The sequence below is a fragment of the Anser anser genome, assembly GCF_964211835.1.
Source record: "Anser anser genome assembly, chromosome: 24".
In the NCBI taxonomy this organism is placed as follows: Eukaryota; Metazoa; Chordata; class Aves; order Anseriformes; family Anatidae; genus Anser; species Anser anser.
This window is the reverse complement of record NC_139745.1, coordinates 7,710,783-7,729,375: the sequence shown is the minus strand read 5'-3', so window position 1 is coordinate 7,729,375 and position 18,593 is coordinate 7,710,783. Positions and strand designations below refer to the sequence as shown.

The window sequence follows — 18,593 nt, the reverse complement described above, 5'->3', positions numbered from 1 at the left end:
ATTGACTGGTAGAGATCCATCTTAAAAAAAAAAAGTTTAGGCACTCATGCAAAGGAATTGCTTTTTCTTCAATTCTCTGCCAGTTCCCAGCCATGCACTGAGCAGGGGGCCCAGTGGGGAGAATGAAGAAAGACTGAGCAAGTTAAAAGGACTAACAGCAGGATTTTCAAAGATTGGGAAAAAGGTTTTCAGAGAAATTGCCTTAAATCCAAAAAGCTATTTTATTTTTTTAAAAACTCAACTGCCTTTCCACAGATAAGCCATCTAGACATATCAGGACATGAGGATTCATGACTTATGATACCTCAAGTTTATGCTTTGTTGTGGAGAATATATAGTGCCATTTTTCTTCAAAAATTTACTAGTTTCACTAATGAAGGTTAGAAAGGAGAAAAGTTGGCAGGTTGTTTTTGTTTGTTTTTTGCCTAAGTTACAAATTGCCTCCATTTTCTTGGGAAAGGAAATAAAACTGGTACCTAATTAACAGTATTAGATTGTCTTCAAAGCTGGCACATGACTTCTCAGTGTCTGGGAGCCTAAATTCTAAAAGCACCTACTGAAATGAGAAAAAAGACAGTCTGGTTACTCTGGCCATTTTGCTTTATACTGCTCAACACACAATTTTCTATTGGGCACGTAACCATTGAAAGGATTGTAGCTGCTACGTATGGATGACCGCGTTCCTACTTCGCAACATGCTAACATGAAGAAAGAGCTCACTCTGCAGTGTATTTCCAACAGCAGTATGTTTTTATGGGTGTTAATATTTAACCACAACGCCCATCCCTCCAGATTGCAGTGTATATTTCAGAATTTTCCCCTGAAGTGGTTACTGTGTTTACACTGGAACAGACACTTTCTGCAGTTGAATTATGCCAATGTAGATTTGCACTTGCTTACTTCCCCCCCAAAACACCTTCAACACGTGCAAAATCACCTCTTTTGAAAAACGATATTGAAAAAGACACCACCTCATCCCATCTGAGTAAATATATATATTTTCCTGCCCAGTCTAATTCATACTCTCAAGCAGAAACGATTCTTTGATTCAGAATCGATCCCCATCTTCAAGTTTTACACCAACTTCACCAATGCTATGTAAACCAAGGCACAGGCAGGAACAGCACAGGTGGGCACGTCCCATTCTGTTACGCTGTACCCCACTTCCTCAGGTGGAAAAGCCACCACACGTTTACCGTAAGAGAACATGGGCATCTACCAAGGCGCAACGCTGAGACCGTACGGCCATCCCCTTGGAACCTCGCAGAGGCTGCTCACGCCACCGTCCCCAGGGGGCTCCCGGGGCTGCCACCCGCAGCAGCCTGGAGCAGCTCTCCTCGCTCTCATTTCCTTCAGCGCTTCTGACCTCCTGGCCAGAGCTGGCGCAACACCACATTGCCAGAGGTCTTGTCTTATACATCCCACGTCTTCTTTCACATAATATAATTCCACCACTGAGTTTTATCATTTCCAGGGGAAGATTAAAGAACTGTGACTGGAATAAACCAATCTCAAATTCAGGAAGCGCTTTTGCTTGTACTACAAATGCAATCTTCGTCCATCTGAAACCCAAAACAAAACCGCTTTGAAGTCACAGAACTGAACAAAAATAGATCAGACTTTAAGGCATAGCACGGAACTGTGGCTATCATTGAAGCCCAATAACAAACCCAAAGCGATTCTTATGAGGACCAAAAAAGGTCTAATGCATTTATGCTGTACCACCAACTTGTACAGAAACTTTTCCTCTCTCTCAATATAAGCATAACATTCAAAATGAACAAACAACATAATCAATAGCATCTGCTTTTGTATAAGCATTACAGATTTTTTAATTACTTTAAATCAGAGAAAAAGGAATACAGCCCCCTACCAAACAGCAATTTTATCAAAACCTAATGTATTTTCAAAGCTGCAACCAAACAGCTAAACTGAGCATAGACTTTTATATCTACATTCAGAAGTTTGTCCCACTTCTGCTCCAAAAAGTCCCGAGTTATTCTGAGCACATACTGGAAAAGGAATGCGGTCAGAACGCCAAGAAACTTCTGGCTTCGATGCTCTTGCGCCAAGGAATTCTGCTATGTAACTGTTTGCCCGAGAGGCCCGTTTTTTATCTTCCTGTATTTGATGCACTGAGAGCTACAGCCCAGATCTGTTACAACCGCCATCAAGAGCTGCACCGCGCTGGCAGTGCAGCCCATTTTTCTCCTTCAGTCGCACACGGAACTTTTTCTCTGGAGGGAGACGAGTTTGGTAGTTGAGTCTCTGTCAGAGTCAGTGCAGACTGATCTTCCCCCTGGAATACGTATCTGTGTCGGCAGCAAAGTACCTTTAAATACTGCAAGAATATTCTGAAGTTCCACACGACTAGTCATGCAGGGGATTATCATACAACAGTCATTTCTCGAGCTTGCTGTTAGAAGCCAGAAATCTGGCATTACCTGGTCTTTTAATCCAGGCCACAATATACCAAGGTATCTTCAGTCTCTAGTCCTCAGCACCATCAGACTGAATATTAAACGTTGACTTCTCTATACGAACATCAGTCTAGATTATTTGTTACTTCAACAAGACTATACTAATTCTATACAGAGAAGCTAAAGACATCCAGCTGACTTGAACGAAGTTGTGTTACCTTCCAAACTGACCGCAACTAAGAAATACCTGAGAAGATGGCAAAATGGACCTCACGTTACTTGTCAGGTGCGAGGCAGAGGAAGGGCTGGGCAGCCACTGCAGCACGCAGTGGACAGGACTGTATGATGAACTGGGCTGCTTTTAAGAACCGAAGAGTCACAAGGCAGTAAAACAAACCAGTATGCTTCCTGAGAAGACAATCTGATTTATCATAGCCCACAAACTTAAAACAACTAGCAACTTCTAATGTCAAGTACCTCAGATCATGCAAGAGTGCCAGCTACCTGAAGAAAAAAATCTGCTTATCCCACTGCCAAGGGGGCTCAGCTCAGCTGATCCAGCCAGTGCAGAAGCCACCTCCTTTCTCTTTCCCCAAAGCAGTGACTTCATTCAAATTAGATCGTCTTTCCCCAAAAAATAGAGAGTCCAAGTACTCGTACATTTTTCTAACAGCTAAATAAGCTAACAGAAATAAAAAAAAAAAATCAATTAAAATTGTGAAATGTTTGTGTTTACAAGAGCATAAAAATTAACTTGACCCCCAACACAATGACCTGTATGCATTTACTTTATCAAGGTAGCACTGAAGTTTACTGCAAGACTAACAGAAACTGACAGACAAGAAAAGAAACACTCAAAAGGATCCAAAGCCCTCATTATATAGCACACATCTAAAAGACTTGAGAGTAAAACAGAATTCTAGAAATCTTTGGTCCTGAAGGCTTGCAAAATCGTTTCCAGCAGCGTTAAAAGGAGTATATTATGAGTTTCCCAAATTGCATCAAATGACTGCAGGAATAACAGTAAAGTCAAAGTGCATCTGATGAGAAACGCAATACAGCTCGGTCTCTGCCTATGTAAACAAAGGCAAAGAAAGGGCAGGACAGTAGACCACCCCCCCTCAGGAACCAAGAGCTATCAAAGCAATTTTTCCCAGATTTGATACACCAGGAAGAGGAGGGAAAAAAAGTTTTGTTGAAGAAGGAAAAATCCAATTTAGAAACACATCACAGAATACTACCTGAGGGGAATAAAAAGGCAAAAACCACAAGTGACGAAGCTAGTTACACCCCCCAATAAAGTCCCACTGCTCTGAACAAGAAAACTGAACTTCAGTCTAGAGGATTAAAGTTCAAAAGCAAGTAAACAGACTAGGAAAAAAAATAAAAAGCAATCTCTATTTCAGTTCTAACTAATAAAAAAAATCTGCTGGAAAAACTACAAGAAAAAACAGCATGATATATATACCCATTACCTCAAAACAGCAGATAAAAATCACTCTCGCCCAGTAAGCTCATTCAAAAAATGAGCAAATTAATAATCCTACATGGATTAGTGTTTTAAGAGGAAACAGTTTAAGGTAAACCAACAAAGTGATTCAAGTGAAAAACAAGCAGCAGTTCAAAACCCCAGAGATGAAAGAATACAGACAGGAGTGGTTTAATGTTCCACGCAGGAATACGGAAAAGTCTGGCAGTATCAGCCTAAACCCTTGCAACTCGCGCCTTTATCTTGCCGAGCTGGATAAACAGAATTCCATGCTGTTGGCTGGGCAGGGCTCTCAGATAAGACGTAAGGAACCAGGTCTGCGCGAGGACCGTGAGGCTGTCTGGCGTAACGCCCTCAGCAGCCGGACGGGCTTCAGGGTGTCGCAGGTACGTGCTGGCTTTGCCTGCCAAAACACACCTTGAAGGATCACAATGGCTAAAATATTAATGAGGCACCATTAGGAAGAGAATATAGGTGATGAGGTGGTAAGATGCACAGCTCGGGACAGACAAAAAAGATGCGCTGTCTGTAATATATGATGTTAGACGGATTCTCGTGCTTCCAGACTTGTTAGCTTGTGGAGGCACTTGTTTTCATGGGAAGAACAGGTCAGGCAGCAAGCTAGAATCCAACCCCAAACTCTGCTGCTAGCTAAATCTGGTTCAGCCACATTTAATCCGAGGTATGACAAGACGAAGGGACACCTCTGCCCCCAGTTCCCCTTCGCCTTGCCCCCGGGCACAGCGGATCGCTCGCGTCCAGCTCGCGGTGGCGGTGGCAGTGGCCATCAGGCTGGGACGTACCGGGACGCTGCCCCGCGGGACTGGCACGCTGTGATAGAGGAGGCCCAGACATCGGACAGCCCAAAGGAGTTCCCTGCCACAATAAGCAAGACAGACTGAAGGTCAGATCTAGGAAAAAAAATACACACAGCTGTAAAACCAACTGCAACCTGCAAAGGATTCAGAATACTAGAAGGACTTTCTTGCCATGTTGCAATATAGTTCGAACGTTGGATTGCAGTTACTGGAAAAATATAGCTAGTGGCAGCAGCGGGTCATTGCTTGTGATGCACAACAAATCCAAACACTCATTTTCATCATCTTAGCAGCACTGAAAGTGATCAACTAAACCTTACTCTAACTTTAGCGCTGAAAGATTGTTTCTAGGTACGCAGCCTGCCGCTATGGGAGTCCTTTCTTTCAAATGCAGCTGTCCTGGGAAGCGTAAAACAGGGTGCTGAAAAAAAGACCTAAACGTGGAAAAGCTGAAGAGCAGTACTATGAGGATAGGCATACTAGCAGATGAAAACAAAATCTCAGGGTCTATTATTCAACCAACCAACCAGCACCTGCTACGCCAGCACAAACCAAGGGGCAGCCTTGGGCAAGTCCTTGCAACGTGATCCCTTCTCACACCAGACATATCAAAGAGTGCTCAAGCAACGAACACTTGAAACATTGCAAGAATATCCTCTTGCCTTTTTTTTTTTTTTTTACAAAAAAACTTGTAATTGTTGTTTATTTACATGATTTAACGTCTCTGACAAGCACACTGACTCCTATAATTCTTTTATGATGCTCAGAAGATTCTAAATAAAACATCCAGCATCATTCTCGTTACCTCAGAGGTCAGTGGTTTGACAAGTTGACAAGTTGTATAGCCATTAGTTCAAATTCACCTCTGTTCATCATAAGCTTACTGCATTAACAGGCACTACCACTGCATCATGCCTTTTTCTACATAATCTTGTTCTCCAAATCCATCATTAACCAACCTTCATCTTAAAGTCAACTGCTTTTGAACTCAGAAGGTAACTATTTTTATAAGGAGGTGTGTGCTTAACTTGCCTCTGCCTTCAACACCTACAAATAGGAAAGTATCTTCCAGGAAAAGAATGTACATCCATTTACAAACAGGCCAGACGACCTCAGAAAGCATCAAATTAAGCTTCCAGTGCCTATATCACAGCCTTATCCCTACATGAACTATATTGATTCGTGCAAGCCCTTGTTTGACCTTTAGAAGGAGACTTAGAGCTTGGTAGCACTATATCAACTTAGGTTTAAATTCTTAGATCACGAGAAAAGTAATTAGTGCTAAAGAACAATTTAGATAATCATTGTTATCTTAAATAGCTGGAGTCCTAAGAAAAGCATAGGGGAAAAAAAACACAACACAAGTCCATTGCTCATACCTGGAATTAGCTGTAAATACAAAAAGCCTAAGATGATTAACCCATATTTTCTATGTGGTGATTGACACCCACCCCAACCTGAGGAAAAAGGAACCTTAGCTACTGCTGCCTCTGGACAAGCCACACCTTCTTTACCTATCTGTAATCAATCCAACTTCCACTTCAGCTGATATTCCTGTAAACTCAAAAAGCTTTTAAAAAAATAAATGAATGAATTGAACTCCCAGTAAATACTTGAGATCTGACTATTAAACCAGAGAAAGGAATGTTTATCAGCCCATTCAAGCAGCCTCTTAAGTCATCACCTTTCCGATTAGCCACTGCTGTGTTAGACATTTGACTGTAGCAGCAACTGACCATTTTAGGATGATGCTGTATTTAACCCTGTGATGCTGTTCCTATCAAAATACTTACGAGATTTGTCTTGTACAGTTTCATGCAGCTCTTGCTTATTGCTACCTAATTTTCATCATAAAGCTTTTGGAAAAAGCTATGGGATTTTCATGATGTATTAAAATAACTTCATAACTCAGTAGGAATTAATTAAGCCCTTCCAGTTCTTAGGAGGAAAGACATCATCCCACATTCATCCTTTGGGAGAACTGGATGAAGAGTCAGATCGAAACCTGCATTAAATACTAAACACCATTTTCTTCAGTGGAGAAATTGGCTTAATGTTATGAATACAAAAACTTGGTAATTACTGTGGATAGCCAGACGCATGGCTTTCTCCTAGCCTGATATAAGGAAAATTAAAGTTATTAAATAATGGCAGAAGCCTCCCAGCTCATCTCTTCTACCCTTTTTACTCCAATGGCAATACCTTCAACAAAGTGATTCAGTTGTAACAAACCTAAATAAAGATAAATATGGCCAAACTCACTGAAATCTGCGAAGTGACAGCTTGACACATTCTTGCAATTATACAGTAGGAAAGGCAAGTATGCTGTTAACCATTCAGCACAACACGTTTCTTTCCTCTCCCAGCTTGTTAATGAAGTGTGTGCTTCGGCTACACCCCAAGAGGCCCATTTCCAAGATCTCCCCCACACCAAACACTGAAGCATCTATAAAAATTAGAGGAAAGAACAGCAAACCTGGGTTACTGGCGTTCAGAAGACTGAGTGCAATTTTAAAATTTTAAGAATTCTTCAAATAACCCTTCGAACACACATCACTTCTGGGGGACAAAACAAAGTGCCCCGTTTATGGTAGTTTACAGCTGAGTTCTTGGAGCGAGGAGGTGCCACCAGCTGGGCAGGATGCCCCCAGCGGAGCCAGCGCTGGATGCCCAAACAAGTCCCACATCGATACACAAGCACTCACCCAGGAGTTTCAAAATTCTGAAAAAAAATAACACAGCTAAGCACAACTGCCTCCAAATCGGAGATCAACAGCAATGTCCGTGGAAGAACTGCCTGTAAATGGAAAAAATTGCTTGAATTCTCAAAACTCACTGAAGCAGAGCTGCCGTTTGAACCTGCACCCCCTGCTATCAACACATTCAACGCTCTAGCAAGGAAAACCATTCACTTAGACCAAAATTGGTGTTGGAATTTTTATTCTATAGCTACTAGAACACGAAGGTTCTGCGGAAGGCTTGCCCTCTGCTGCTTCTTGTTCCAGTGCAAGCACTGAGCAATTCACTTACTAAGAGGCACCTCTATGGATGTATTCTACACCCCTCGGGAAGCAGTATCCAAGGTCTTCATTCGCAGAGCAGAACTTCCTCCTTCGGGACATGTTGCCTTATCTCATTAAGATCCAGTACAGCACGTCTCACGAGGGCAGCTAAAACATCACTTTGAAAGACTACAGAAATGTACTTATGCTTTCTTTCATTTTATTTTTAGACAAAACCATGTAAAAAACTATTTCCTTTATTTAAAAATAGCAGCTCTCCAAAGTACAGACCAAAGTCTAGCCAAAAGAGTAATTCTTTAACAGAGCCAAAACACTCTGAAGCTGATCCAGTAGCACTGACTGATCTCATCAGCTCTTCTCATGAAAATATACAGATGTGACTTCACTCCTGGATTACACTCCTATATTTAGTTTATACCTAATATGGATATTCATTGCAGAACTCAGTCATTTCCTTTCCTCGTGCAAAGTTCTTTGTCCTTTGTCTAGCCAACAATACAAGGAATACGTCTGAACTCCTAGAGAACTTGCACACAAAGACATCTGTAATTAATAGCAGTTTACCTTATGCTTTTAACTTCAGCATAAACAAACAGCATTCAGAGCCCTGAAAATCAGATTATGCCACAAATGCACGTTTGACCTGAATTGAAAAAAAAAACCAAAAAAGTTTAAAAGAAAAGACACTATTCTCTTTTAAAGAAAAAAAATATTTCAAGCAAAGAACATAAAGCCCCTGACGTCAAAGCTCTATTTAAATTCATACCAAGGCAAAATAATTGTTTTGGGATGTCTTAACTGTTAACACGTTCAGAAACTCTTAATACAAAGGAAGAGTAGAATGAGTACCTGACACCTATTTTAGGAGTATTCTGAATTGAAGAATATTCAAGAAAATGCAAGAAATAAAAAGTTGATTAGGACAAAAAGCAGTTGTTTCTTACGGGTACTTTACAGAAGAACTCTGAATATAAAAATCGATTAGATGGATTAACAAGTTCAGATGTATTCAGAAGTATTTCAGAAGTATTTTTCCATAGATGGTCAATTTCCAACCAACCACCAGCTTAATTGAAGTTTGTTATTTTAGACAAACTTAAGGGGCTCACTTCTAGAAGTTTTCGCAGTCCCAAGCGCCTCTATCCTAAAGGAGAAGCCACCTCACTTTCTCCCACAGTCCAGTTAAGGTCCTATAGAGTTGCCCTGCTCAGCTGGTTATCAGTTGCAAGGCGTAATCAGCAGAGAACATCTTCAAAAGAAAAATAAAATACTGACGAGTACATTTATCCAGTCTTAAATGTAGCTCCTGGGGAATTCTACATAGCCCAGCCCACCCAGAACCTGGAACTGACGCAGGCACCCCTGCAGAAGCACGTCGGCCTGGCGTTAGTCACATCACAACGAACGCCTCCTTCCAAGGCGAACCTGAACGTGCTCCCACCAGTGAGAAAATAACAGAGCACACGGCTCTCCTTGTCCCTTTTAACTAATGTACACTTAAATTCACTCTTGCAACCTCAGCATACAAAAGTCACTTTCCAAAGCAGACAGATTACTGTTTAGCTAAAAGTTCGACAGATTCCCCGGCTAGGCGCCTAAAACCAGACTTTTACTTTTACAGCCCTCAAAATCCGCAAGTTCAGTGACAAAAGATGGCTGCAGAGCCAGCTGCTTCTCTGCCCACCCTCTTCCCCTTAGAAGACGGGCAGGATTACTTCTCAAAGAGCTCTTTCTTCCCTCTCTGGTTCCCTCCACGAGCTTAGGCCAGGCCAGCCTGCGCAGGGCCGGGCAGGGCCGCCGTGAGGAACAACGACCGGCCGCATGCCACGCTAAGGCCCAGAGACCCATGGCCCCCCCCACGCGCTCCCAGCGGTGGAACCGACCTTACAAACAGCCCTCACATCCGCCCGCTACTTCTCAGCCATCGAGGCAACTCCTTCCAGAGGATTCTCATTCTCCTCAAATATTTTTGTATGATCTCTAGTGTTAAGTATACTCTTCTCTGCTCCTGTGCATTCCTTACTACGCACGTAGATGGTTGGACCGAAACACAGAAGCACAAGGCTCACACTGCTCAGCCCCTTGGCGTGTGTTTCCCCCAGCTTTCTATAGGACCCAGATCCCAAAGCTTCTCCGGCAATACCTGTCCTAACTCACAGGCGCCCCTTTCCTTTCGAGCCTCCAATGCACAGCCCGAGACACTTCCCTTCTGGGAAGGCTGAGGACAGATTTGTCTTTCACAGCAGGATTTATGCTCAAAGAATGCCTTTGTGGCACACAGCTCCTGCAAACGCCACGGAGCCAGTGACTCAGAAGCCCCGCTGCAGGCGGCGGGCAGAGGAGCAGGCTGCAAAGGACGACGAGCTGAGGCGCAGGGGCTCCGCCAGACCGCTCGCTGGGACAGAGGAAAGGCGCGCGAGCAACAGGCATCCTGCAACAGCAAAGCAAGCCTCAAGTCCTCCTGACCACCTGAGCTGCCTAGATGCTAATCGCTGGCAAGGGGAGGGCAGATGCCAGTGAATAAAACCATTATTACTGTGGAAAGACATGCAGAAGCAATTTCACAATGAACACAAAGTAACTCCTCTCTGTAACCCCTTTGGAAATTATTGCTAGAAGTTTTTAAGCTTACTTTCCAATGTTTTGGAAAAAAATAATGTCTACACTTGGGACCATCTCTCTATCTGTGAACAATACTGTGCAAAGTGCACCCGTTCCTGCATCAGCAACCAGATTGAAAACGACAAAGAGGTTTCTGGATATGAGAAGTCTCCCAAGCAGAAATTCGAACAACGTAGTTTGTTGGCCAAAGAAAAATGCCTGATTCACCACAGTTAAGCACAGGTATACCAAGATGGTTATGCTTCAGTGTATAAAGGGATCCTTCACAATAAATAAGCCACACATAAAACGTTGCTATCCATACCAAATGCATACTGAGAAAGTTCTCAGGTGCTGAGGTTATTACACTAAAACCTCCAAAGGATGATCTTGTACATAAGGAAGAGACTTATCCAATAAGATTACCAAGTGACAAGCCTGCCCCTGACAACACCATCTCTGAGAAGCAATGTTACATGTCTCTAGTTTTGTTATTTCTTTCCAGTTATTTTTTTTTTAATTTTACAAATGTATTGCAGTTGACAAAGAAATGACAATGAGCAAGTTTATGGAATGGTGTGTTATAAACCAATATACACCAGCACAACAGATCAGACCTTACATAAAGACACTCACATGCAAAGAGCAACCGTAAAACAAAGGCAGACCCACACATTAGCAGGTCAGACAGATCGCGCTCCTTCACCCAGCACGGAGCTAGCATTGAGTCTGCTGCTAGCGATGCGGGCACACGCACATCCCTTCCCTCTCACAGGCTTCGACATCTAACTGAACAAACCGCACCTAGGTCCCAGAAGACAGAGTTCGCCTGCCAAATTTCTCTGTAATTCAGCTATACAGAAATGTAGATAAACTTCTGATACAATCACTGAGAGTTTTAGAGGAGGATATTTATCAAATATGAATTCACAGCTTTTTTCTACAGACAGCACAACTCACATCTGATTTTCAAAACAAGTGCCCAGTTTCACAAAGACATCCTATCTGAAAGCTGCTGGATATCCAAGGCCTAACTAATTTACATATATACACGTTACACAGCTGAAGAAGACCATATATTCCTTAATGGTTACCTACATCTACTATAAACGAATGTCTCCTGCCAACAGATATACAACTAGGAATTTCTTGTTTGTTGAGTTTGTTTTTTTTCCTTAACACTGAACTCGCTGATCGTCCACGTCTTCACCTTGCTATTACAAGAAGAATGTGACCACTAGCTGCCCTCTAGAACACCAAAGGCTGAGCTATAGGCAGCTGCCATCCCCACCTCCTTTGTACACATCTTACTCTGCACAGGCTCTGTCCTGCAGTTTCTGCAGAAGAGTGGCTCTGTTTGACCAAAGCAGCCAGACACACTTTTTATTTACAGTAAAAATCCGCAGACGACCAACTAAATTGCAGTTATTATAGGTGGCCTGTATGAGTTGTATTCAGATCCCAATGCCTGAGTTTCTGTGTGCACGTTCATCACAGTGTAGTCTTCGCTTTTCTAAAATGCCACCAGGGTATATAAAAATATTCATTAGACAATGGAAGTGGACCTCCCTTATTAATAATACAGGTGAACATATGAGGAACTGAATGAAATCAGATACATCACTAGTTTCTCCTAACCAGCTCTCAGAAGACTTGAGAAATATTTTCACTTAGTTTAGAATAGCCTGCAGGCAGCCCACCAGAGCTATAACAAAACAGCTCCCGAAGTTGCTCATTATGAGACCAAGAAACACATTATTCATGTCACTTCCAGCACCACAGTACAAACATTTTCTTACCTGAATATTCTACTTCTGCGCATCCTTTATCACAGCCGATGAAAATACAAGTTATAACAGACTGATACACTACACTGTCTTCTTGAGTAAACCAAAGCAATCGGCGTGTGTCAGACAGCCCTACACAGCTATTCATAACTGAAGGCTCACCATCTGCGCACTCCCTGCTGCGCCCACCCTACCCAGTTACTGATCACAGTTAAATAAGATTCAAACACAACATTTTGGGCATGAAGCCAAGCAGTTTCCCCTGCTTCACAGGTTTGTTTCTCAAGCTTTAACCCATACCTCTGTTTCATCTTAGTCTGGCTGCTACAATCCTTTGTACGCAGGTCATACAGTTGCCGCCCTTCAGCCGCAGGCATTTGGCACACATTTCTTTTTTCGTCAGGAAGTCCTTCCACCGCCTCTGTCTGAAGCACTTCACTGACTAACAGTGCATGAGTAGACCCAAGACCCCATGCACTGCTTGGAACGTTATCACATTGTGAAGTCTTGTTCTAATACTCAGTAACGTCAGACTTTTTCTGGTCTTCACCCATAGCCAGGTGAAAACTGTGCAGAACAGACAAAACCAGACACTGAGCTTCCCATTTACAGAAAAAAAAAAGACTAAATCAAATTCTAGTGCTCTGCTAAAAAAAGACTCTGTTAGTTCTATTGAAAAATATAAACATTTTGCTCTCATTCGCACGAAGCAATGACCTGGGCAGTCGGACAGCATACAAAACTTCTGTTAGCTTTACAGAGATCGCTATTCCAGTAACACTTAACAGCTTCAGCAAAGTATGGGACAGGTAGCAACACCAGATGAAACAACTATTTCCAGTGTTCTGGGGGGTAGAGGGTGTTCTTCTCTGCAGGATTTTCCAGGAAAACAACCTTTACCTAAAGATCGTGAAGACAGACAAAAATAAAACCCTTTTTGCCCTGAACTCTATCGCAAAGGCTGCCAAGTATACAACTTGTAGCAGTCATTCATAACACTGGGAAAAGGCTTCCTTGAGGGAGATAGTACTCGCTGATAATCCTGGGCACAGCCATCCTAAATCTATCCCAATGAAGGGATTTTAACCGAGGGTGACAGAAAAGTTCCCTGCTTTTTCCCTTTCATATTCGCTGACATCATTACCGGTCCAATACTAATCAGAATCAACACATTTTTCTGAAAAGTGATTTTACGCTTTCTTTTCGTGCTACTCCTCAAGCACGACACAGCCTCCTTGAACAGATCCACAAGGATTCACCCTGCCCCCAAATCTTTCTGCCATCAGTAACTGCTCTAATTTGTTTAAAAATAAAGAAAAAAACTGGCGACTGAACTTTAGGTTGGATGAAGGTAAGTTAGCATGTTATACGAAAGAGGTACTGCTATAAATAATTTACAGCAGCCTACAATGCAACTGCTGTCCCGGTGAGCTCTAACCGAGCTCCGGGAGCCTTCACGCCCGGACCAGGACCAGGCCTGGAACCCTGCCCCCGATGCCTCCCCTAGGTCCCGCATCTCCACACCACTAACACGTCTGAAAAGAAAAAAAGTCAGCTTTTTTAGAGCACCATTAAGTAAACTAGATTACGTATTAACAGCTTCTTGGCAAAGCCCTGCGTGGCGTGCCCGTCGCGTGCCCGTCGCCTCCCGCGCCCGGCAGGCCCCCAGGTCCCGGGGCTGGCCTCCCACCGCGCCGCCACACCGGGGAGCGGCGTCCCGGGGCTCCTCGGCTGCTCTCCGAACCGCGTTTAAACGGGGAAACCGAGCCGCCTGCTCCGCGCTGTCGTGCTAAGCGCGAGAGGGACGCCACCGGGGCCCGGGGGCGCGCAGCCCCGCGACAGGCGGCGACAGGAGCGACAGGAGCGACACGGCGACGCCCAGCGCGCGGCCACGCGGGGCTCGGCCACGCCGGGGCTGCCCCGGGCCGCCGCCGCCGCCGCTCCCCGCTGCCCCCGGGCGGGCGTTTTCCGGCCCGGCCCCGGCCCCGCGCCCCCCCCCCCCGGCCCCAGCCTCTTTTGTGCGCGGCAGCCCCGCCCCGCCCGGCCCGCAGCCCGCGGCCGCCCCGAGGGGAGCGCCCCGCGCCTCGGCCCCGGGACCCCGCGTGCGGCCCGGGGGCCCCGCGCCCGCTGCTGCGGGGAACGCGGAGCCCGCGGTGGGTGGAGGGCGGGGGGGGGGCGCCCAGCGGCCCGAGGGGAGCGGGGCCGGGGCGGGCCGGGCCCCGTACCTTGACGAAGAGCTCGATGACGGGCTCCTTGTCGCCCTCCTTGAGCCCGTTGACCGGCACGGACAGCGCCATGCTTCGCCCCTCGCCGCGCCTCGCACGGAGCTGCCCCGCCGGGACGGCTGCCGCCTGCTCCGCCGCTCGCCTCGCCCGCCCTGCGCGCGACTGCGGCCCCGCCCCAGCGGCACGGGGACCCGCCGCGGCCGGCGCCCGGGGGCGGGGCCGAGGGGGCGGGGCAGTACCGAGGGGCGGGGGCGGGGGCGGGGCCGGGGGGGCCAACGGTTTCCTCGACGGGCTCCGGGGGTCCCCAGCGGGCGGCGCGGGGCGGCCCTGGGGGGGGGGGCCCGGCGCTCCGGGGCGGCCTGGGCGGGCCCGGCCCTGGCGGAGGCGGTGGCCCCGCGGGCGCTGCCGGGCCCGGGGCGGTGGTGCCAGGCCGGGCTCCTGCCTGGCGGCAGGGAGGAGCGCGCCCAGCCCGGTTTCTGCCACGCTGTTGAGGGCAGGGGCTGGAGGCTCCGGGCGCGGTGACGTTCGGCGTTCGCCCGTTTCCAGTCTTCTCACCAAAACAGCACGGGGCAGCCCGCAGCACAGTTTCCCCAAGCCACCTCATGCCCACGAGCCCCCTGTGACCTGTACCCAAAGCACCCGTGGGGCCACATGGCCTGGGACAAGATGGTGGCAAGCGGAGCGTTGGCTGGCAATAAAGCCTCGTCGTTCCCCAGGGGTTTTGCCGTCCTCAGTCCTGCATAACCGGATGTCTCTAAACAAATTTCATCTCTGAGTGTCCCTGCAACTTTTCATCTAGAGCAGGAAAAACTGCTGCTGGCCTCTCTCCCTGCGCTGATAGGGCTGGGCAGCTGATATGACAAAGTCCTTGTCACTCCCATGGCTTCTTCACGGCACTTCGCAGCAAACTCCCTCCGGAGCCAGTGGAAGATTCCTCTCTGTTTGTTTTACAGAGTCCAAGGAGTCGCTCTGATTCACAGGGTGGGACAGGCTAAATTGGGAGTCGGTGTGTCACTGTAACCAAACTGATCTGGGAGCAAGGCAGGACCACACGTTCGAGCCCAGTCCAAGAACCTCAGTGAATAATCCACCCTAAATTAATTGCAGACTGTACCACAAGGGATACCTTTGTTGGAATGTGGCTGGGAGAAAGGGGCGGGGAGGAAAAGGGAGGAGAGGGAAAAACACTTCCCCTAAATGGGGTTGTCACAGAGGTCTGAAAGCACTGGTTTGGGGGTCTTCAAGTTCACTTTTTCTGCGTGACAGAAGAAATTTGCACCAGTTGAGGCCCATGTCCCTGGTAGATTCAGAAACTGCTAACAGGGGGCTTTAATTGCAAGGCCACGGCAGCACGCTGGCAGGTGAAGGCTGTTATCGTCTGCTGCTTGTCCGATGCCTGCTGCGACAGGCCAGGAGCCGAGTCCGCCGAGCCGTGACCGGGCAGCACGGAGTATGAAACACAGGGCCAGTCATCACCCTCCACTCTGCACTTCGCCTTCCTTTTCTGCCAAAAGCTTCAAACTCAGGGGGCTTTGTAAAAGCTGAGGTATTTTGTGCCTCCCCTCCCCAAAGCAAAGACCCTCCTACTTTTGAGAAGATAAGGTGTAGAGTACAAAGAAACAGCTCCCCCACAGAGCCACTAAAAGTAGGTGCAGAGGTCTGTAAGACACTCTGTGTTTTGTTTTGTTTTGTTTTTATTCTACCAGCAGTACAAATGAGTTGCCAGGGCCATTTTTCCTCACTACCACTGATTTTCTTCTTTAACAAAAGAGTTCACGTGGTGTTATCTTGCAGAGCAGCTAATAGCTTATTTCATTTATATCCAGCTGCACCAGCCTTGTCGGCTGCTTAACATCTTTTCAGTTATTTTACTTTTAGATGACATTTTCCTGGTTTCCAGCTGCCTCATACCAAAGCCCTCATCCTTCCCATTCAATTGAAACCTCTTTCTTTAATGACGTTCAGAACAGTTTTGAATGCTGAAAGCTCTCAGTTGTTTTTTAGTTCTGTAATTGCTGGTTATGTTATTCTGGCAGGTTTTTAGGATAATACTTAGAATTAATTTTCCCAAGCTTTACAAAATAAATAACCAATCCTCTTAACGGTTCATAGAGAAGTGAGTATTACCCACCTTTTACAGCTAAGAGAAATGAGTCAGAAAAGTGACTTATTCAAAGCTAAATTTGCACCAAGTCAGGGAGTCAGAACAAAGCAATTCAGGCCCCCCACCTGTACTCAGAGCAGCAGGTCACTCCCTCTATATTATTTTATGCTGTATTGAGAAGGCTTATTTCCATTTGTCAGAGCAGCAGTACAGTATATTATTGTTTCATTTCTCTAGCACTTTGGCCTTTATGCAGCAATTTTCCATCTCAAACTTTCCAAGTGCTTTTGGAACTGGAGGCATCAGATGTTAAACGTATCAAAGCAAGCGCTCTCCTGCCCCAGCCCTCGCTGCACAAACTCAGCCAGGGGCATTTGCTGCAGCATTGACCCCGGGGTTCAAAAGTGGCTCTTTATCCCTGAGTGGGATTTTTCAGGCACTGGAGGCACTCAGCATGCAGATCGTGTTGCAACTCAGCAGGACCACATGCCAAGTCCTCATCCTGTTTTTTAAACAGAATGAATCTGCTTAGGGAAGAAAGGGTGCTGAGGAAAGGTTGGAAGACAAAAATGCAGCATAGCCCTGTGCTGGACCATCCAGTGTTGGCTGCAGCTGAAAACAAGAGCCCAGCCAGACAGAAGGATTTGTTGTATCAATATAAAGCCACGGTGGGTGAAACTGTGAGAAGAACCTGCCCACGGACACCTATTAAAAGAAAAGCAGAAACGACTCCGCCTGGTTTAAAAATACCAGTATTCTCATTCCAGTGCTAATTTGGGCCTGTCTGCAGGCTGGGATGCTGCAAAGCCCTTCCCCGGAGACTTGACGACATGGAAGAGCAGAAGCACAGGCCCAGGGATCGCGTGTCCCAGAGGCTCTGCTGCAGTGGTGCCCCTTCGCAGAGTAACCCCATAAGCTCCAGTCGCCCTGTGCCTCCTGTCCAAGCACAAAGTGGGATTTTTGGCTCTGTCCATCACCTGCTGTCTAGGATGGACTGTTTTGTCTTGCTGATATTGCTCATTTTTATTTTATTATCCCTGTGTTGAGCAGTGTTTGTTTATGGAGCTCATTGGAGGGTGTTATCCCGCCAGACTTACAGGGATTGCGGGGGAGATCGAGCTTCTGTTTGTGTCAGACTGTTTGCAGTTTGCTGTAGCTCACAACCAGCTGTCCCTAGATAGCTTATTCTCATCCGGGGCGAATGCCAAATTTTAGCATTAACTGCAGGCTCACGGAGCTGATCCCACAAGGCTCTGAAGTGAGCAGCTGAGGACATGCAGCACTGTGCCCAGAGTTAGCGTCTGGTGCTGGTGAAGAACGTGGTGGAAAAGAGCTCCCTGCTGTGGGCTGGCACCAGAGGCAGGCAGAACTGCGGGAGAAGGACATGTCCCATATCGTTACATGGGGAGCTGACTTCATCCCACCATTTCTGGGTCACTCCTGTTTTGCACAGTCTGAGTTAACACTGCTCCAAGCACGAACACTGAAGGATAAATGCCTCTAGGAAGCGTTAATCGGGAACTTTTAGTGGAATTAATTGCAGCTTAGAGACATTTAACAATCGATGTACTTTCCATGCAATAGCATTCTTTTTTCTGGTTACTGGCATATGGTCCTTAGCCCAGGGAGCTGGACAGTAATTAATGCATTTTGTGGTTAAATACTCGGACTCAGCATCTCACGGCACCCAAGGAGAACAGAGGTAGACAAAGCATGCATTGTCTGCAGGTTTCCCTGGGCTGTGCAAGTCCCCTAAACTGAGGCACGCTGGGGTCGGTTTTACAGGAACGCTGGCACAGGCAGAGTTTTCACCTCGCTTCCTTTAGAGTCACTGAAACATTGGGAAAGTTATCCTGCTTGGCAGCTGGCCGCCCTTGGAGCTGATGTCCAAGGAGTGAAAAAGGAAGGCTGGCTCTGAGGACCACACATAGAGCACCAGCAGGAGGCTGGTGCCGTGCCTCTTCTCTCTTTTCCATGTATTTCTTACTGCCCTGCTTTTAAAATTCAGATATTGGCCCATGCTGCAAAGGGTTTTCCTGTCCTGTTAGCATCAGGAAGCAAATTTAAAATTTCAGCTTCACATGCTGTAGAGAGGGACCTTGAAAGGACTGAGGGTGAGAGCTGGA

At 46.3% G+C, this 18,593-nt stretch overlaps 1 protein-coding gene across 4 annotated transcripts in view; it reads right to left on the bottom strand.

The window, feature by feature from the left end:
* Positions 1-14,571, bottom strand: part of CLIC4 (chloride intracellular channel 4) — a 29,534-nt gene extending 14,963 nt beyond the window's left edge. Inside the window, exon 1 of one of the 4 annotated variants that reach the window (XM_083810134.1) lies at positions 14,364-14,571. In XM_083810134.1, the coding sequence (XP_083666260.1) occupies positions 14,364-14,435 (72 nt within the window). In that variant the 5' untranslated portion in view covers positions 14,436-14,571. Of the gene's footprint in view, positions 1-4,651; positions 4,738-13,727; positions 14,128-14,363 lie in introns of those variants that run through there. The other 3 variants (XM_083810137.1, XM_083810135.1, XM_083810136.1) reach the window with 3 other exon arrangements.
* Positions 14,572-18,593: the final 4,022 nt, after the last annotated feature.